The 22747-nt window shown below is 29.9% G+C and overlaps 1 protein-coding gene and 3 pseudogenes across 1 annotated transcript; 1 reads left to right on the top strand and 3 right to left on the bottom strand.

Annotated features, from left to right (window-relative positions):
* Positions 1-559: 559 nt before the first annotated feature.
* Positions 560-1226, bottom strand: LOC128870640 (cytochrome b-like; annotated as a pseudogene).
* A 4-nt stretch (positions 1227-1230) lies between these two features.
* LOC128870639 (NADH-ubiquinone oxidoreductase chain 6-like) lies at positions 1231-3264 on the bottom strand (annotated as a pseudogene).
* A 484-nt stretch (positions 3265-3748) lies between these two features.
* On the top strand, positions 3749-8023 carry LOC128870643 (NADH-ubiquinone oxidoreductase chain 5-like; annotated as a pseudogene).
* Positions 8024-14319: 6296 nt separating this feature from the next.
* LOC128870638 (uncharacterized) lies at positions 14320-15411 on the bottom strand. Its single transcript, XM_054113269.1, has 2 exons — positions 15373-15411; positions 14320-15295 (listed from the first exon to the last, which is right to left on the bottom strand). Exon 2 carries the CDS (start codon positions 15244-15246, stop codon positions 14320-14322), a length of 927 nt encoding a protein of 308 aa, XP_053969244.1. The 5' UTR covers positions 15247-15295; positions 15373-15411.
* Between the last annotated feature and the right edge of the window lie 7336 nt (positions 15412-22747).

Raw genomic sequence — 22747 nt, 5'->3', positions numbered from 1 at the left:
ACTTCAATCTGATCAAGTATAGTTCACCATCTTTCGGGTCACAGCATATATGCTCAAGGTACGCTCCAGTTAGAGGTATAAATAATAATAAATTATCATTATCCATAACTATATGGAACGCCCCCGGGATTGAGTTAATTGACTATTTAAAAAAATAGACTAAAAATTAATCCCATTATATTTAAGTTAAGTTAATTATGCCATTAAGTTTAATATAACTCAATGACTTGCACATATGTTAGACTCCTTGGTCCGTGTTTCAAGACGGGTCCCGAAGGTATCCTGAATCTTTCGCATTGTTAATCATATAAATGCATACAAATAAATATTAATGTCATAGATATTAAATTTTTTGTAAAATTCAAAAAATGAATTTTAATATAGCATTATTCTATATATATAAAAATGAATTGCTGTTCGTTAGTCTCGCTAAAACTCGAGAACGGCTGAACGGATTTATCTTATCTTGGTCTTGAATTATTCGTGGAGGTCTAGGGAAGGTTTAAAAGGTGAGAAAAATTCGAATAATTGTCGGGAAAATCCTCAAAACAGCATTTTTCTATTTCCCATACAAACGTTTATTAGAATTTAATCCAATTGGGTTATTAGATCCTGTTTGATGTAAAAATAATAAATAAATTAATGTTATTGCTAATACAATAAATGGTAAAATAAAAAGAAATGTAAAAAATCGGGTAAGGGTAGCATTATCTACTGCGAACCCTCCTCAAACTCATTGAACTAAATCAATTCCTAGGTAAGGGATTGCAGATAATAAATTTGTAATAACTGTGGCTCCTCAGGATGATATTTGTCCTCATGGTAAAACGTAACAAATGAATGCTGTTGCTATAACTAAAAATAAAATCAGTACTCCTACTAGTCATGTAGGTGTAAATAAATATGAGCCTTAATAAATTCCTCGACCATTATGTAGATAAATACAAATGAAGAAAAATTATGCACCATTAGCATGTAATGTTCGTAATAATCAACCGTAATTTACATCTCGACAAATATGATTAACACTATTGAAAGCTAAATTAATATCTGCTGTGTAATGTATAGCTAAGAAAAGTCCTGTTAGAATTTGAATAATTAAGCATACGCATTAATAGTGATCCGAAGTTTCATCATACTGAAATATTAATTGGGGCTGGAAGATCTACTAGAGCATTGTTTGCAATTTTAAATAATGGGTGTTGGGTTCGTAGAGGTTTCATCATTAGTTTAATTTATTAATCGTAGGTGTCCGTGGAATAATTTAGTAAGTTTTACCACTGCAATTAATGTAATTAATAGGTAATTTATTAATAAGATGGTAATTAAATTTGTTGGATAATTGTATAATTTATGAAGATTTAAAGAATTTTCTTCTGTAAATATATTTAAATTAATTATGGTTTGTATTTCATTATTTTGAATGAAGGATGAAATATATAGTTTATCTATAAGTCATCTGGTACTTAATAATAAAATGAAAATTAATATAAATGAGAAGGCTGTTTTCATTGAAAGAGAGAATATTTCATTTGATGCTAGGGATGTAACGTAGATGAATAATACTAATACTCCTCCTAGGAAAATTAAAAATAATACATATGAGAATCAGAATCTTTTAGTAATCCAGTTAGAAGACAAATTTGTATTGTTTGAATTAATAATATTAGTCCTATTGCTAATGGAAGATTTATTTGAATGAAAATAAGACTAGAGATTAATGTTGTGGAATATAAAGTTAGTTGTATAATATCAGGAGGTAGTTTATTTAAAATATCAATTTTGGGGATTAATGATAAAGTTATTTCTTTTCTCTTGAAGTTTTAAAAGATTAATTCTTATTTTTGATTTACAAGACCAATGTTTTTGTTAAACTATTAAAACTAATGTTAATGTTATTATATTGGGGATTACCTTGTTTTTAATTTTAATAGAAGTATTTGTTTCTGTTTTTAATCGTAAACATTTATTGTCTATGCTTTTAAGTTTAGAATATATTGTTTTAAGTTTATTTTTTTTTACTATTTATTTATTTGAATTTAATAGATTTTAGAAGATATTTTAGTATCATATTTTTGACTTTTAGTGTTTGTGAAGGAGCTTTATGTCTTTCAATTTTAGTGTCTATAATTCGAACTCATGGAAATGATTATTTTCAATCATTTATTGTATTACAATGTTAAAGTTAATTTTTATAATAATTTTTATTATACCTTTTTGTTTTATAAAAAATTCATTTAGAACGGTTCAAAGTTTACTATTTTTGGTAAGTTTTATTTTTATTTTAATGAAGTTTTGTACAAATTATTTTGTAAATGTTTCTTATTTTTGGGATTAAATGTAATTTCATATTTATTAGTTTTATTAAGTTTTTGAATTTGTACACTTATAATTACTTCTAGTGAATCTATTAATAAATATAGTAATTATGAAATTTTTTTTAATTAATGTAATAATTTTGTTATTATGTTTAGTTTTAACTTTTGGTAGAATAAATTTATTTATGTTTTATTTATTTTTTGAAAGAAGATTGATTCCTACTTTATTTTTGATTTTAGGGTGAGGGTATCAACCAGAACGTTTACAAGCCGGTATTTACCTTTTATTTTATACTTTATTAGTTTCTTTACCTATATTAGTAGGAATTTTTTATTTATTGTATATAATACTTTAATAACATTAAATTATTATCTTTTGATAAATTATGTTAATTGTTATGATTTATTCTATTTATCTTTAATTTTAGCTTTTTTAGTTAAAATACCTATATTTTTAGTTCATTTATGATTACCAAAAGCTCATGTAGAAGCTCCTGTTTCTGGTTCAATAATTTTAGCTGGGGTTATATTAAAATTAGGTGGATACGGATTGTTGCGAGTTTTTTCTTTTTTACAAGTAAGTGGTATTAATTATAATTATATTTGAATTAAAATTAGATTAATTGGGGGTGTTTTAATTAGTTTGGTTTGTTGGCATCAGACCGATTTAAAGGCTTTAATTGCTTATTCTTCTGTTGCTCATATGGGAATTGTTTTACGGGGTCTTATAACTTTATGATATTTAGGATTTTGTGGTTCTTATATATTACATTAATAATTGCTCACGAGCTTTGCTCTTCTGGACTTTTTTGTTTAGTTAATATTACATATGAGCGGTTAGGGAGTCGAAGTTTATTAATTAATAAGGGTTTAATTAATTTTATACCTTCTATAACATTATGATGATTTTTGTTAAGAGCTTGTAATATAGCTGCACCTCCTTCATTAAATTTCTTGGGTGAAATTTGTTTATTAAATAGAATTGTTAGTTGATCTTGATTAACAATAATTTCTTTATCTTTGTTATCTTTTTTTAGAGCTGCCTATACTTTATATTTATATGCTTATAGTCAGCATGGTAAATAATTTTCTGGGGTAAAATTCCGGAATATTATTTATTATTTTTACATTGATTTCCTTTAAATTTATTAATTTTGAAGAGTGATATTTGTATAATTTGACTTTAATTTTATTTAAATAGTTTATTTAAAATATTGTTCTGTGGTGTCAATTATATGATTTTTAATCATTTTAAATCGTGGGAAATATTTATCTATTTGTAGAATTAGATTTCTGGTTTTAATTTTATTTAGAATTAATTTTTGTTTTTTAGGTTATTAATATTAATTAAGGATTTTTGTATATTTATTGAATGAGAAGTGGTTAGATTTAATTCGTGTAGAATTGTTGTGACTTTTTTATTTGATTGAATGAGCTTATTATTTATATCTTTTGTTTTATTAATTTCTTCTTTAGTTATTTATTATAGAAAGGAGTATATGGGGGGAGATTTAAATATTAATCGTTTTATTATATTAGTTCTTATAGTTGTTTTATCTATAATATTATTAATTATTAGTCCTAATTTAATTAGAATTTTATTAGGATGAGCTGGATTAGGGTTAGTTTCTTACTGGTTAGTAATTTATTTTCAGAATGTCAAATCTTATAATGCTGGTATATTAACTGCTTTATCAAATCGAATTGGTGATGTTGCCTTTTTATTGGCTATTGCTTGAATGTTAAATTATGGAAGTTGAAATTATATTTTTTATTTGGTAACAATAAAAATTGAATTGAAATAGAAATTATTGGTAGATTAATTATATTAGCTGCTATAACTAAAAGAGCACAAATTCCTTTTTCATCTTGATTACCTGCTGCAATAGCAGCTCCTACTCCTGTTTCTGCTTTAGTTCATTCTTCTACTCTTGTTACTGGTGGAATTTATTTGTTAATTCGATTTAATATTTTATTATGTAATTCTTGAATAGGTCAAGCTTTACTTTTATTGTCTAGTTTGACTATATTTATAGCTGGATTAGGAGCTAATTTTGAATTTGATTTAAAAAAAATTATTGCTTTATCTACTTTGAGTCAGTTGGGTTTGATAATAAGAATTTTATCAATAGGCTTTTATAAATTAGTTTTTTTTCCATTATTGCGTCATGCTTTATTTAAAGCATTATTATTTATGTGTGCTGGAGCTATTATCTATATATATAAAATTCAAATTATGTATGTATCTATAGATCGACTTGCGTCCTAAACGCATAAACCGATCGTAACCAAATTTGAAACACGAACTGGATACCTTACCGGGATGGTCATAGGCTAAAAAATATTTTGATATATATAGGGGGCGTGGCACCTCCCATATAAATGGAATTTTTAACAGTCCGTATTTCTTGAAGTATTTACGTTAGACTACTGAAATTTGGTAATTGTTAATCCTTACCACATCCAGAAAAACTGCGTATAACGAAAAAGGGGGCGTGGCACCTCCCATACAACTGGAATTTTTTATAGACCATATCTCTGGAAGTATTTAGGCTAGACCAATGAAATTTGGGAAGGGGTTATATGAGGTTAATCCCTAACACCTCCAAGAAAACTGAGAAAAACGAAAAAGGGGACTTGGCACCTCCCATATAAATGCAATTTTCTTTGTCCATATCTCCGGAAGTATTTGGGCTAGACAACTGAAATTTGGTAAGAAATTATATAAGGTTAATACCTAACACCTGCATGAAAACTGGTGATAGCTAGAAATGGGGCGTGACACCTCATATACAAATGGGATTTTTCATACTGCATATCACTGGACGCATTTATGGTAGAATACCAAAAATTGGTAAAAAGTTTAATGAAGTTAGTATTTAGTACTCCTAGAAAAAATATGAGCATAGAGAAAAATGGGGGTTAGACAATTTGATATAGAAACGAATATATATTACCAACGACAGAGGTATTGCTGAATTGAATGCAATCTCTTATTGGTAAAATATCTTTGCAAATATGTGAATAAGGGCAGCGACATGGCAGTTCTGGGAATAACTAACGCTAATGATGGAATAACGCAATTTCAACTGGGACGATACATTAACAGGAATGAAGCAGTTTGGCGCATACTCGGCTTTTCCATCCACGAGAGGTATCCACCAGTTGTTCACCTGTCAGTTCACCTTAAGAATGGTCAGCGGATGTATTTTACCGAGGCGAACACGTTAGCACGAGCTTTAAATCCACCCGACACTACATTGACTGCTTTTTTCAAGTTGTGTCAGCATGACAGTTTTGCCAGAATATTGCTGTATGTGGAAGTTCCTAAGTTTTATACCTGGAATTCCTCCAAAACAGAATTCATAAAGAGAAAACAAGGCGCAATTGTGCCTGGTACAGAAGCTCGCCAAGGATACTCTCTAGGACGTGTTTATACAATCCATCCAAGTAACGCTACCTAAGGCTATTACTACACAAAGTTAAAGGACTGGTGTCCTTTCAAGCTCTGCGAACTGTGGATGGGGTATTATGTTCCACGTATCGACAAGATTGCCAACATTTAGGTCTACTGGAAAACGATAATCACTGGGAAATTACATTATCTGAAGCTGGACTGTCATGCCTTCCTTCGCAGGTTCCCAGCTTATTGGCAATAATATTGACAACCTGCTCGCCATCAGGTCCAAAAGCACTATGGGAAAATCACAAAGATAACCTTAGTGAAGACTACATGAGAGCAGCACGAGTTGCAAACGATAATACAAACCTGAACTGCTCTTTGCAAATTTACAACCAAGCGCTAATCGACATAGAAAATATATGTATTTCAATTAATAGCAAATCCTTGGAGCATTTGGGATTAGCTTCTCCCGTTCGAGACAGAATCGATTTGGCCGACAAAGATATCTCCCGGGAGATGAATAACGATATCGAGGCTCTTCGTACTTTTATAAGCAAAAGCAAACCTCTATTGGTTACGGATCAAAAAGTCGCCAACGAAACTATTCAAGGAATGATTATTGAAAATAAGGGAGGATTGATTTTTTTGGATGCGCCTGGAGGAACCGGCAAAACATTTCTGCTTAATTTGATATTGGCTGATGTAAGAGAAAAGAAAGAAATCGCTGTGGCAGTTGCTTCTTCAGGAATAGCGGCTACCCTTTCGTGTGGCGGACGAACAGCTCACTCAGCTTTTAAGTTACCACTGTCCATGCAAATATCTGACACACCGATGGGCAATATAAGCAAAAACTCAGGTCAAGGTAGGGTTCTAAAGACATGTAAGCTAATCGTGTGGGATGAGTGCTCAATGGCCCATAAAAAGCCGCTGGAAGCTTTAGACCGATCTCTGAGAGACTTGAGAGGTAATGATCAACCCATGGGTGGTGCCTTACTCTTACTGGCAGGGGATTTTCGACAAATTCTTCCAGTTATTCCGAAAGGAACCGCCGCAGATGAAGTGAATGCCTGCTTAAAATCGTCATACCTATGCGACTACGTTCAAAAATTGACTCTTTCTACAAATATGAGAGCACATTTGGGAGGAGATGCATCAGCAGAAGTTTTTTCTGAACAACTACTTACAATAGGCAATGGAAAAATAGAAGCTTCTTTACCACCAAATTTAATTTCTTTTCCTCCAGGTTTTTGCCAACTTATGTTATCATTCGATGCTTTGATAGAAAGGGTATTTCCAAATATTTCTGCCAATCACACAAACTATAGATGGCTTCGAGAAAGGGCCATTTTGGCACCTAAGAATGACGATGTAAATGTCATTAATTCCAAAATTCAAGAAATACTACCAGGAACTGTCACAACTTATCGTTCCATTGACACAGTCGTCGTTATCCCGTTGAGTTTCTTAATTCCTTGAACCCATCAGGAATTCCTCCTCATCGACTGATGCTTAAAAAGGGCCATGATAATTATGCGCATCGAAAAACCTTTTTATTTATACTCAAAATAATATAACAAAAACTTTGGTATATCCGATCGTTTTAAATAATACCAAAACTGACTTAAAAAAGTTAAAGTTGTTTTATTTACATTGCATACTTTTTGATAGAAATGTGGGGTGAAACCCACGGGTATAAGCTAGTTCATAATATAAATAATTCACAAGATATTCGGTTGATAGGGGGATTAGGAATTTATATACCTTTAACTTCTGGTTGTTTTAATCTTGCTAATTTAGCTTTATGTGGTATACCTTTTTTATCAGGCTTTTATTCTAAGGATTTAATTTTAGAAGTTGTGTCTTTGAGTTATATTAATATATTTTCTTTTTTTCTTTATTTTTTTCGACTGGATTAACGGTATGTTATTCTTTTCGGTTGGTTTATTATTCTATAACTGGTGAACTAAATTGTGGTTCTTTAAACATATTAAGAGATGAAGGATGAGTTATATTGCGTGGTATAAGAGGATTATTGATTATAAGAATTATTGGTGGTAGTATACTTAGATGATTAATTTTTCCTACTCCATATATAATTTGCTTACCAATTTATTTGAAATTATTAACTTTATTCGTTTGTATTAGTGGCGGATTATTAGGGTATTTAATTTCCAATGTGTCTTTATTTTATTTTAATAAGTCTTTAAATAATTATTTAGTGAGTTATTTTTCTTATTCAATATGATTTATACCTTATATTTCTACTTATGGTGTAATTAATCCTCCTTTAGTTTTGGGTAGAATTGTTTATAAATCTTTTGATCGAGGGTGATCTGAATTTGTGGGAGGACAGAATTTATATAATAAGTTGGTTGAATATTCTCAATTAGTTTATTTTTTACATATTAATAATTTAAAAATTTATCTTTTATTATTTGTTTTGAGAATTACTTTTCTTTTTAGATTTTTTTTCTTATTTTATTCAAGTTGCTCAAATTATAGAGTATAACGCTGAAGATGTTAGGGTAATTGTTTAATTCTTGAATGTGGTGAATAAGTTATACTAAACTAGCAAACCCGGCCCGCGTCGCTGGGGAAAGACACGGCGGGTCCACGTTTTGGCATATATTTCGAGACCCTAGTCATCCATAGGTATGAAAATTACCCCGTATTAAAGCACTTATCAACAGCTTTCATTTGATACCCATATTGTACATACACAACCAAAGGTTACCGGGTCCACGTTTTGACTTATATCTCGAGACCCCAGTCACGGAACGGCATGAAAAATACTCTGTACTAAAGCATTCACCAACAGCTTCCATTTGATATCCATATTGTACAAACACATTGTAGGGTCCACGTGTTGGTCTCTATCTCGAGACCCTAGTCACGGAGCGGCATGAAAAATACTCTGAACTAAAGCATTCACCAACAGCTTCCATTTGATACCTATATTGTACATACACATCCGAAGGTTACCCGGGTCCACGTTTTGACCTATATCTCGAGACCCTATCTACCAATAGGTATCCAAACTATACGGGAACCATCTGCAATACCTACTTAACAATGTGTGAAAATTTGGTTTAATTCGGTGCAAAGACACGGCGGGTCCACGCTTTGGCATATATTTCGAGACCCCAGTCACGGAGCGGCATGAAAAATACTCTGTACTAAAGCATTCACCAACAGCTTCCATTTGATATCGATATTGTACAAACACATTCTAGGGTCCACGTGTTGGTCTCTATCTCGAGACCCTAGTCACGGAGCGGCATGAAAAATGCTCTGAACTAAAGCATTCACCAACAGATTCCATTTGATACCCATATTGTACATACACATCCGAAGGTTACCCGGGTCCACGTTTTGACTTATATCTCGAGACCCCAGTCACGGAGCGGCATGAAAAATACTCCGTACTAAAGCATTCACCAACAGCTTCAATTTGATATCCATATTGTACAAACACATTCTAGGCTCCACGTGTTGGTCTCTATCTCGAGACCCTAGTCACGGAGCGGCATGAAAAATGCTCTGAACTAAAGCATTCACCAACAGCTTCCATTTGATACCCATATTGTACATACACATCCGAAGGTTACACGGGTCCACGTTTTGACCTATATCTCGAGCCCTGTCCACCAATAGGCATCCAAACTATACGTAAACCATCTTCAATACCTACTTAACAATGTGTGTAAGTGTGGTTTAATTCGGTGCAAAGACACGGCCGGTTAGCGAACACACACAAAAAGTTGACTTTATTTTATATATAAGATTAGGAATTTACTAAATAAATAGATTTAACTAAATTTATACATATACATAATTTATTTAGTTAAGCTTATCTATTACTATGTATGTATATAATATATACACATACAAATGTGAAATAACTTATTTGAAATGAAATAGGCTGTTTACATTATTTTTTTTATTTAAGAAGTTTTTAATTTGTTTTATGATAAATAATAGTTTACTATAAAACAAAATTTAATAATTTTATTGATAAATTAATTTAAATAATAAAATTAAGTAATTTATAAAAAAAAATATTTTCAATTTTACAATGAAAATGTAATGTTTTTGTTAAACTATTGTATATAAATAGAAGTATAAATGGAATTTAACCATTAAAAGATAAAAGTTAGCAGCTTTTTCTTGAACATCTTACTTCCTTAATTGGAAATTAAAGTTCAGTTCTATCATTAACAGTGATATGCCTCTTTTTGGCTTCAATTAAATTAATAATTAGGAATTTACCAAATAAATAGATTTAACTAAAAACTAAATTTTTAGAATAAGGGTAGTAAATTACCCAAAAATTAGGTCGAAACTAATTGCAATAAATCGCTTCATATTCGTTTGAGCTTATTAAATTAATAATTAGGAATTTGCTAAATAAATAGATTTAAGATAGATTGAAAATTCAATACTTTGTGAATGCAAATCAAATGTTATAGTTAACTACAATCCTGTTTAGTTTATATTACTTTTATATGTTAGTTAGATCAATTTAATATACCTTGGTTTCATTCGTGATATAAACCAATAATTAAGATTATAATAAAAATGATTGATGTAATTGTTCATATTATAATGTTTGATAAGTCAATAATTAGGATTATCGGTAAGATTAACGCAATTTCTACATCAAAAATTAAAAAAATAATTGTGATTAGGAAAAATCGTATAGAGAATGGAAGACGTGATGATGATTTTGGATCATATCCACATTCAAATGGGGAGCATTTTTCTCGATCTGTTATACTTTTTTTTGATAAAATAGAAGCTAAAATTATTACAATACTTGTAATTGTTATTAAAGTTAGGGCTATAATAATAATTGAGAAAATCATCTATACTACTAATTAGTGGACTTTATGATTGGACGTCAAATATACTTTATATATTATATAGATATTTTAAATATTAGTTATATTATTTTATTATCCTCCTCATCAGTAAATTGAAATATACAGAAATAATCAAACAATATCAACGAAATGTCAGTATCAAGCGGCTGCTTCAAAACCGAAATGATGTGTTTTTGAAAAGTGATTATTCAAATGTCGAATTAAACAGATTAATAAGAAAGTTGTTCCAATTAATACGTGGATTCCATGGAATCCTGTAGCTATAAAAAATGTAGAACCATAAACTGAGTCAGCAATTGTAAATGGTGCTTCAATATATTCATATACTTGTAAAATAGTAAAATATACTCCTAATAGTACTGTAAAGAATAATCCTTGTGTGGCTTGAGAGTGGTTACCTTCTATTAAGCTATGGTGGGCTCATGTTACAGTTACTCCTGAGGCTAGTAAAATAGCTGTATTTAATAGAGGAATTTGAAATGGGTTGGAAGGTTTAGTTCCTGCTGGTGGTCATGAAGCTCCTAATTCAATTGTTGGAGATAATCTTCTGTGAAAAAAGGCTCAAAAGAATGATACGAAAAATAAAACTTCTGATAAGATAAATAAAATTATTCCTCATCGTAGACCTAATGTTACAGGTAGGGTAAGTAATCCTTGGAAAGTTCCTTCACGAGAAACATCTCGTCATCATTGATAGACAGTTAAAATAGTAATAATATTACCTAATAGGAATAATGAAATATCATATTGATGGAATCATTTACCTAAACCTGAAACTGATGTTATTGCTCCAATAGCTCCTGTTAGAGGTCATGGGCTATAGTCTACTAAATGGAATGGATGATTAGCGTGTGTTGACATTAATTAAATTAATTTACTTCTCTAGAGTATAAAGAACTTAATACAGCAAATACATAGGATTGAATAATTGCTACTGCTGATTCAAGTACTAATAAAGCAATTTGGGCAATTATAGGATTTTATTTATCTAAATAATTAAAAATTCCAATATAGACATCTACGAGAGGTAAAAGTACAACTCATAGATAAATATATAGATGAATATAAAAAATTTAATTTTTATTATTAATTTATACAAATGTCTAACGTTAGATCAAAGTATGTGCCTATACATGTAATATACAATTCTGCATCTTCTAATTAACAAAATTAATAGGCATCTATTAATTAATTAAATATTTATATACATATAGATATTTATTGGTTTAACTTAGTATACGTCTTATTATTATAAAATATATTATTTACGAAATAAAAAAAGTTTTAAAATTAAAAACTAAGAGGATTATTTATCAATAAATGTTAAAATTTAATAAATATATATATATAATTTAAATTTTATTAACTTATTAAATTCAATGAAAATATTTGAAATGAAATAGGCTGTTTTCATTGAATTTTTTATAATGAAAAATAATAAATTTGATTAGGGGTCTTTTTACTTTGTAGGAGGAAATACTAAAATATTTTATTAAATATATAAATTTAATTATAAGCATTTTTATATATTACAAATAATTGGTATTTTTGATTTTACTAAATAAATAGATTTAACTAAATTTTTAATTAATTTTAATTATTAATAAGTTAATTAATTAATAATTTATACTTATTGTATTGATTTTATATAAACAGTTAAATTCAATGAAAACATTTGAAATGAAATAGGCTGTTTTCATTGAATTTTTTACAATGAGAAACAGTAAATCTGATTAGGGGTCTTTTTACTTTTAGGGAGGAAATACTAATTAATTATTATTTTATAATAGATTTAACTAATTTTTTTTTTATTTTACTTTTGTTAATAATTAGGAATTTACTAAATATTTGTTTGATTCAAATTTATTTAATATTTATATATTAATTATTAACTAATTAATGTTACTAAATAAATAGATTTAACTAAATTTTTAAAGTATTTTTTTGATTTATTTAGTTATTAAAGTTTTATTTTGGCTTATATTTTTGTTATTGATTTATTTTACATGTAAATTTTTGTGTGAGATTTTATTTATTTTAATAATAATTAATTTTTTTTTTATTCTCAGTAATTAATTTTAAAAATCAAAGAAATTTGGAATTAGTAATTTTATATAGTATTGGCTAAATTTGTGCCAGCAGCCGCGGTTATGCAAATAATACAAATAAAATATTTTTGGTAAAAGTTAAATTTTATATAAATAAAATATGTATAATTTTATTAGCTGAAATTTTAAAATTATTTACTTTTATTAAATTTTAATTGAAGCTTGTAAATTTTATAAATAAACTAGGATTAGACACCCTATTATTTAAAATGTACAATAATTAATAAATACTAAGGTAGTAACAGTTATGTTCTTGAAACTTAAAAAATTTGGCGGTATTTTAGTCTATTCAGAGGAACCTGTCCTGTAATTGATAATCCACGTTGTACCTAACTTAAATTTGTTTTTCAGTTTATATACCGTCGTTATTAATATAGAATATCTTATTAGAGTAATAATTTTCAATAATTTTTATTAAAATTTATATCAGAATATCTTATTAGAGTAATAATTTTCAATAATTTTTATTAAAATTTATATCAGATCAAGGTGTAGCTTATATTTAACCCTAGAACGTCATCCTTATTTATTGTACACTAACGTCATCCTTCGTCATTTTGACTACGATGTATTTTAAAAAGCTGTACAAAAAGTTGTCAACAAAAATAGGTATCAAAATTGATTTGTTATTTTTATTTAGATACTTTAAAATTAATATTTAACGAAACGCATAAAATTTTATTATTTTTTGGGCGTAAAATTAACATTGAATAGCCTTCTTTCAATTGGCATGGTTTTTTAAACAACTTTTTATAACATTTCAAATAAAAAATAAATCACATTTTTATCCATTAAGACTTATAGTTTCTTATAAATAATACATTAAACTAAAAAAGGAACATTAGTTTTAAGATAAATTATTTCATATAAAGCATGAGTCACAAACTTCTATTTTGTGCTCGCCGCACAGCCTTTTCTTGCACTTTGCACAAACGACGTTTGTCATTCTTCGTTTAGCAGAAGGACAAACTGTGCATATTTTTCTTTTTCCAGTTGAACTTTTTGGTATTTTGTTTTCAGATTCTGTAGATTTATTTATTTGAAGCTGATTCTCGATATCATTTCTCACAGTGGATGTTATTGTTGGCATAACAAGCCTGTCCTTTAGTTGCTCTTTTATGAGTTCCGCAAAAAGTTTTTTCATAAAATAACGCGATTTAGTGGCTTTTGACCACCTTGAAACACATTATGGGTATAAATTATATATGAATTAATGAAAGCTATGTTTAAAATTCTGAAAAATTGACATAATGGCCATCTGTTAGTTTTTCTTGAACAGCTCATAACACTGCACATCTGATCGAATGTATCAACTCCTCCTTTGGTACTATTATAAAACTCCACCATGTTGGGTTTATTTGTATTGGAATTGATAGTGCCCTGTTCGTTACATGAAGATAAAAGATAAACCATTTTGTTTGGCTTCGGCTTACGACCCTTTTTTTCTTTTAGCTGAACTGGAATTTCTCTTTTATTTGACCGAAGAGTGCCGACAATTGTCAAATTGTATGGGCTCTGCCCTAATGATTTTGCCAGAGGTATTGAAGTGAACCAGTTGTCCATTGTAATATTTCGGTTTGAGCCATGTACAGTTTTCGTAAGCTCTTTCACATAGAACTCTCCAAGAGGCATTGTAGTATTGTTCGAATTTTTGCCAAATATGGAATTGCGTCCACCATATACTTGGTTCCACTATCACATAACATCACCATTTTAATTCCATATTTGGCAGGCTTATTCGGGATATACATCTTGAAACTGCACTTGCCTCGGAAAGCCAAAGGCTGTTCGTCCACTGTAAGGCATGGACCAGGACTGTAATTTTCCCTGCATTTTTTTACAAACATTTCCCATATTTTTCTGATGGGTACGAATTTATCACCCACTAATTGCAGGCGCAGAGATTTATCGTCGAACCGCAGGCAGGACATAAGAAATTGAAATCTGGCTTTGGTAGGAACGCTTGCGTAGATGGATCCAGAATAACACCTGTCAAATAATTCCTCCACAGATAAATGCTGTTCTTTTTTAACAGCGGTCAACACCAATATACCCATAACTGCATATATTTCATTTGCATTTGTGTTACGTCGTTGTGTCTGATCCGTATTTGCTAGTAAGATTGATTGGCGTTGATTTATTTCAACATTTGTCCACTTTACAACTTCGTCGACGATATCTCCTGTTATGAACAGTTTGAAACAGTCGAACGGATCAATTATGTTTTTACACTGACGGGTAGGCCCTCGACTTTTATGTACGATATTTAGCCCATAATGATGAGTTGTACCTTTAACTGATGACAATTTATGACCATTTTTCCCTCGAAGTATAGTTTTCTCACATGTAATAACGTTATCTTCATCCTCATCAGTTGCTTCATCTGATGAGCTGGTGTTTGCAACGAAATCCTCTTCCTCAACTTCTGTGTCACAACCTATTTCACTGTCATCGCTTTCAAATTCATCGTTGCTATCACAACAAGAGAGAAATTTCTCAATTTGTTTATCTGTTAGTGATTGTTGATTAGCCATTTTAGAGTTACGATAAAATTATTCGTACTAAAAAAGTACCCCGTCAAAACTGGAAGTTACACAAACGTCATCTTTCGTCATTTTGACTACGGCAAAAAATTATAAGCGAAAAAAAAAAATACTTACAATGTGCGTTGTTTGCTGTACGTCTTCGTCCACCAACAGCTTCTAACCAACTAACGCTATCAGAAAAATCAGACCAAAACAATCTAAAAAAACCGGTTTTAATTTTAAAATAAAATCGGGCGTAGTCATTTTGACGAAGGATGACGGAGCAAGGTTAAGTAGAGATGGGTTACAATAAATGTATTTAAATGGATTTAAATTTGAAATGTTTTTTTGAAAGTGGATTTGATAGTAAAATTTTAAAGATTAAATGTATGTGAAAGAATATTGAAATAAATTGAAAAATTTTTGTACCTTGTGTATCAGGGTTGATCAAATAATTAATAATTATTTATTAATCTCGATTTTATAAGAGTTAATAATTTATTAAAGTTAATGTGTCAAAACTATTTTAAATAAATTATTAGAAATTAAATGTTCGTTTATAAATGTATCTAGTTTTTTTAGAAATAAATTTTATTTACAAATTTTTGATTTATTTTTTAAATTTAAAAATTTATTAATTTGAATATTTTAAGGGATAAGCTTTAAAATAAAATATTAAAAATTATTGAATAATTGATTTAAAATGTATGCATAGAATTAGCAGTCATTTATAAGCTTGTTATAAATTATTTTATAATTTATATTATTTAATTCTGTTTTCATTTAATTTATAAATTTTTTTTTATTAATTTTAAATAAAAAGTAATAATGGTTAAATTAGTATATTTATATTATTTATTTTTAAAATATTTTATATTGAAAAGTTTATATAAAGAACTCGGCAAATTTTATTTTTATACTCGCCTGTTTAACAAAAACATGTCTTTTTGAATCTTCTATATATATAAAAATGAAATGATGTTCGTTTGTACGCATTTTTTTGGGCCGATACGAGGCCAATTTTATTCGTTCTTTTTTCATATTATAGGGATCCACTAGGGGAAGGTTTTTAGCAAAAAAAAATTTCTTTTAAATATTTTCTTCATATAAAAAAAAAGAAAAAATCAAAATATTGTACAAAACAAAACTTGCTCGATTGTTAGATTAAAGTAAGTTTCGAATCGACATTCATTTTATGTGTACAACTTTTTTTGAATTTTTTGTATTTGCATTGTGATACAGAAATGTATTGTATACAGAAATTTCAAATGATTCGAATGAAATTTTTTTTTTTTTTTTTTTATTTCTTCCATAAAATATTACACCTGTCGTTAGACAATAAGTAATTTGATTTACAAAAAGATGGAATGAGAGTGATATTGAAGGGCCAATGCCCCCAAGCTCATTTAGAATAAATATATACATATTATTTTAAAACAAATGGTTAACAAACAATGACATATACGATTAGTTGACAATTGATTACAAGGATTTTGCAAGATCTGTTGGTGTTTGACGGTTAAGCCGACTTTGGGTAGATTTTTCTTTATTTGGTAGTCTTCTCATCATAGGATTTGTATGCGTTAATAGTCTATTTATGTGTCTTCTGCTAGCGCTTTGTATTGTTTCATCAATAGTATCGATGTCAAGGTCGCGATGAATATCTGCGTTAGGTATGTACCAAGGTGCATTAGTTAAGGTCCTAAGTATTTATGAAAATAATGTTTCAATTCAATTGAGCAATGCTTTCTTTGACCAATTCTATATGGAAATGAATGCGTTTGCAAACGATGTTTTCGGCTATGAACAAATGTTGGAATCGAATGAAAGAGGAAAGAAACGCGAAATGATAAAAAAAATTCTTGGAAAATTTAAAATGAATGGTGCTTCATTGGAAAAATTCAAAGGTAATAAGAACATACACAAGATAAAGTTAGAATTCGAATTTTTAGATTTATTTTGTTTATTTCTCATTTTTTCAGAAGTACACCACACAGCAACTCATTCCAACTCTGATTTTGAAATCCTGTTGGAATTGGTGATCGATAATTTTGTCACTATAATGGTCAATGGAAATTTGCGTCTATCAGACCCTGCATATTATTTACCATATCAACTTTTTATGGAACATATGGACCAAATGAACACAAAAAAATAATTTAGTTTTGTTTTGATTTTTTGCAACATTTTGGTTTTCAGTTAATACAATAAAAACAATACTGTTTTTTCGTGAACACAAAATTCTAAATTTATTACGTTGTTTGTTTAGAATTTTTTTAGAAAAAAACTAAATTTTTTGGTTTTGAGGAAATTTGTTTATTGTTGCTATTTGTGAAAGCGTAGATATTTGTAAGTATTTGACTATAATCCTAAAAGTTAATGGAATACCACTATGACACATAGAAAACATTTTTTCAAAGGGGTGTTTTTCGAAAATTATAAAAAAAATTGTTTTCAAAAATTTTGAAGAAATAAAGTAAAATAAAAAAATTTCGAAAGCATGAAATTTTTTCAAAACCAAATTTTCCTCAAAAAGATAAAAGAAATTTCTTCGAAGAGGTGTTTTTCTAATATTAATATACAAAAAAAAAATTTCAAAAATTTTAAACAAATAAAATAAAACTTTTTTAAGGGTATGAAATTTTGTCAAAACAAAATTTTCTGAAAACCAAAAAAAATTAAAAAAAAAAATGGTGTTTTCAAAGCATTTCATATTCCACTATTAATAGAGAATACATTTTTTCGAGGGGGTGTTTTTCAAAGCGGACAAAAATCTTTTTTAACAAATCAATTTAAACTTTTACAAAAGTATGAAATTTTTTCAAGAACAAAATTTTCTCAAAAACGTTAAATTAAAAAAAAAATTGTTTTTTCAAAATATTTAATTTTCAGCAGTTAACTGAGAAGAAATTTGTTAGAGCGAATTGTTTTTCAAAATTTCAAAAAACACTTTTTAACCAAAAAAAATAAACCTTTTTTCAAAAACAACAGGAATGATAACATTGCCTAACAATTTCTGCACTTTTGCACAGTCTAAAGAGGCATTGATACAGAGTGTATTTCCAAACATAGTTCAACATTACAAAAACCATGATTGGCTCAGCGAAAGAGCAATTTTAGCTGGGAAAAATAAGGACGTAAATGATATAAATGTAGCTATTTTGGATCAAATACCTGGTGACATAGTTGCATATAAGTAAGTCAATGGCCACTATTTACTGATCAAGATGATGTCGTAAATTATCCAACTGAATTCTTAAACTCACTCGATTTGTCAGGCCTACTACCTCATAATTTACGATTAAAAATTGGAGCACCGATTATATGCTGCGCAACATTAATGTGCCACGACTTTGCAACGGTACCGGACTCGCTGTGAAGAAGCTAATGGGTAACGTTATCGAAGCAACAATTTTGAAAGGGAAGTACCAAGGAGAAGACGTTTTGATACCCAGAATTCCACTGATTCCGACGGATTTACCATTCGATTTCAAACGATTGCAGTTCCCTATTCGCCTTGCCTTCGCTATGACAATTAATAAAGCGCAAGGACAGTCTCTACAAATGTGCGGTATTAATTTAGAATACCCAATTTTTTCTCATGGACAATTGTATGTAGCTTGCTCACGAGTAGGCAAACCATCGTCATTATTCATTTACGCCAAAGATGGAAAAATCAAAAACGCTGTCTACAAAAAAATGTTACAATAAAGTTCGAATTAAATTGTATCAAAGAATTTGCTTTGTTTCGTATTAATTTTATTCTCTTTCAGCAAATAATTGGGTTTTTCGCCTAGCGAAGCGATAATTTTATTGATTTGCTGAAAGAGAATAAAATTAAACAAAGCAAATTCTTTGATACAATTTCATTCGAACTTTATTGCAACACTTTTTGGTAGACAACGTTTTCGCGTAAATGAATAATGACTATGGTTTGCCTACTCGTGAGCAAGCTACATACAATTGTCCATGAGAAAAAATTATTAATTGTCATAGTGAAGACAAGGCGAATGGGAACTGCAAACGTTTGAAATCGAATGGTAAATCCGTTGGAATCAGTGGAATTCTGGGTATCAAAACGTCTTCTCCTTTGTACTTCCATTTCAAAATTGTTGCTTCGATAACGTTACCCATTAGCTTCTTCACAGCGAGTCTGGTACCGTTGGAAAGACGTGGCACATTAATGTTGCGCAGCATATAATCGGTGCTCCAATTTTTAATCGTAAATTATGAGGTAGTAGGCCTGACAAATCGAGTGAGTTTAAGAATTCAGTTGGATAATTTACGACATCATCTTGATCAGTAAATAGTGGCCATTGACTTACTTATATGCAACTATGTCACCAGGTATTTGATCCAAAATAGCTACATTTATATCATTTACGTCCTTATTTTTCCCAGCTAAAATTGCTCTTTCGCTGAGCCAATCATTGTTTTTGTAGTGTTGAACTATGTTTGGAAATACACTCTGTATCAATGCCTCTTTAGACTGTGCAAAAGTGCAGAAATTGTTAGGCAATGAAATCATTCCTGTTGGATCGACAGACATTTGGCCATTTTCGATTTTCAGTAATTGGTGTGAAAATTCAGCTGCCGACGGATCGTTCTGTAGTTGAACACGTACGTTTGTAGCAAGTGTAAGCGTGTTTACATGTCTCCATTAATATGATGATTTTAAACATGCATTGATTTCATCTGCGGCCGTAGATTTGGGGATCACAGGTAACGTTTGCCTGAAATCATGGCCATACGATGAGCTTACATACTTTAAGAACTTTTGCCATTCCAGATGTTTTCGAAATATTACATGTTGGTGTTTCATTTACCTGCATATTCAAAGGCAACTTTAATGCAGAATGTGCTGTGCGACCGCCTTCAAGTAATGTACCCGCAATTCCGGAAATAGCGAGTGCCAATGCAATGTTGCTAATATCAATGAAATCAAAAAGGTCTTTTCTGTTCCCCCAGGAGCATCGAAGAAAAACAATCCACCAGTTCCATGGCTAGCATTATTCATAATTGTATCACCAACAGCAACATGGGTCATTCAATTTCGTTAAATTTGATATTACAAATGTGTTTAATTCATTACAACAACTCGATTGAGAACTTCGGATTGTGTTTTCGTTTCGTGATGAACAATTTCAACGATGAAAATTTAGTTTATAACATTGATCAATTTATAGCCAAATAAATGATAGAAGTTTATTATACGTTATCTCCTTTTTAAGCCCTTTTTGGGAGAATATAAATAAGTTTTAAAATTATGCCAAAGACATACAAAATAATAATCATAACCTATTGTATATATCAAAAGAAAAATAAGTTTTAAACTCCTAGATAAATACAAATGTATGATAGGATAATGCTAAATAATCTAATTTTATCATAACTTTGTAAACTCCTATGTTAAAATGATTTTGGGCAATAAATGAAATGAAATGAAAATTGAGAACTGGAGCGTGAATACCATTATGATTGTAATGAACTAAACACAACAACAGCAACATGTTTATGATACAATCATAAATAATGTTAGCCATGGAACTGGTGGATTGTTTTTCTTGGATGCTCCTGGGGGAACAGGAAAGACCTTTTTGATTTCATTGCTATTAGCAACAATTCGATCAAATAATAACGTTGCATTGGCACTCGCTTCTTCCGGAATTGCGGCTACATTACTGGAAGGCGGTCGCACAGCACATTCTGCATTAAAGTTGCCTTTGAATATGCAGCTAAATGAAACACCAACATGCAATATTTCGAAAACTTCTGGAATGGCAAAAGTTTTTAAAGTATGTAAGCTCATCGTATGGGACGAGTGTACTATGGCACACAAGAAACCATTGGAAGCACTTGATAGAACTTTGAAAGATCTACGAGGAAGCCAAACAGTCTTTGGAGGTGCCACGATTTTATTGGCTGGAGATTTCAGGCAAACTTTACCTGTGATCCCAAAATTTACGGCTGCAGATGAATGCATACTTAAAATCATTGTATTTATTGAGACATGTAAACAAGCTTACACTACAGAACGATCCGTCAGCAGCTTAATTTTCACACCAATTACTGAAAATCGGAAATGGCCAAATGTCTGTCGATCCAACAGGAATGATTACATAGTGTATTTCCAAACATAGTTCAACATTACAAAAACCATGATTGGCTCAGCGAAAGAGCAATTTTAGCTGGGGAAAATAAGGACGTCAATGATATAAATGCAGCTATTTTGGTTCAAATACCTGGTGACATAGTAACATATAAGTAAGTCAATGAACACTATTACTGATCAAGATGATGTCGTAAATTATCCAACTGAATTCTTAAACTCACTCGATTTGCCAGGCCTAGCACCTCATAATTTACGATTAAAAATTGGAGCACCGATTATTATGCTGCGCAACATTAATGTGCCACGACTTTGCAGCGGTACCAGACTCGCTGTGAAGAAGCAAATGGGTAACTTTATCGAAGCAACAATTTTGAAAGGGAAGTACAAAGGAGAAGACGTTTTGATACCCAGAATTCCACTAATCCCGACGGATTTACCATTCGATTTCCAACGTTTGCAGTTCCCTATTCGCCTTGCCTTCGCTATGACAATTCATAAGGCGCAAGGACAGTATCTACAAATGTGCGGTATTAATTCAGAATACCCAATTTCTTCTCATGTACAATTGTATGTATGTAGCTTGCGCACGAGTAGGCAAACCATAGTCATTATTCATTTACGCGAACGATGGAAAAACCAAAAACGTTGTCTACCAAAAAGTGTTACAATAAAGTGAAATTGTATCAAAGAATTTGCTTTGTTTCGTATTAATTTTATTCTCTTTCAGCAAATCATTGAATTTATCGCCTAGTGAAGCGGGCGAGGGTACGCTAGTTATATATAAAGTCTGACCTGCCCACTGAATAATTTTAAATGGCCGCAGTATTTTGACTGTGCAAAGGTAGCATAATCATTAGTCTTTTAATTGAAGGCTGGTATGAACGGTTGGACGAAGTATAAGCTGTTTCATATAAATTTAAATAATAAATTTTATATTTTAGTTAAAAAGCTACAATTTTATTAAAAGACGAGAAGACCCTATAAATCTTTATATTTAATTTTAACAAAATTTTTTTGATTTATTTAATATTAATTATTTCGTTGGGGTGATATTAAAATTTAATGAACTTTTAATTTTTTAAAATCATTAATTTATGAATTATTGATCCATTAATAGTGATTATAAGATTAAGTTATTTTAGGGATAACAGCTTAATTTTTTTTTGAGAGTTCATATTGACAAAAAAGTTTGCGACCTCGATGTTGGATTAAGGTATAATGGGTTGGGTGTAGCCGTTCAAAAATTAAGTCTGTTCGACTTTTAAATCCTTACATGATCTGAGTTCAGACCGGCGTAAGCCAGGTTGGTTTCTATCATTAATAAATTGTAATATTTTAGTACGAAAGGACCAAATATTAAAATAATTATATTTTAAATAATAGAATATTATTAATATA

The sequence above is a fragment of the Anastrepha ludens genome, unplaced genomic scaffold (assembly GCF_028408465.1).
Source record: "Anastrepha ludens isolate Willacy unplaced genomic scaffold, idAnaLude1.1 ptg000018l, whole genome shotgun sequence".
In the NCBI taxonomy this organism is placed as follows: domain Eukaryota; kingdom Metazoa; phylum Arthropoda; class Insecta; order Diptera; family Tephritidae; genus Anastrepha; species Anastrepha ludens.
Note: the sequence above shows the minus strand (reverse complement) of the source record. Positions and strands in the feature narration are given on the sequence as shown.

Coding starts and splice junctions, on each gene's coding strand:
- LOC128870638 (XM_054113269.1), bottom strand. CDS start 15,246: ATGGCTAATCAACAATCACTAACAGATAAACAAATTGAGAAATTTCTC.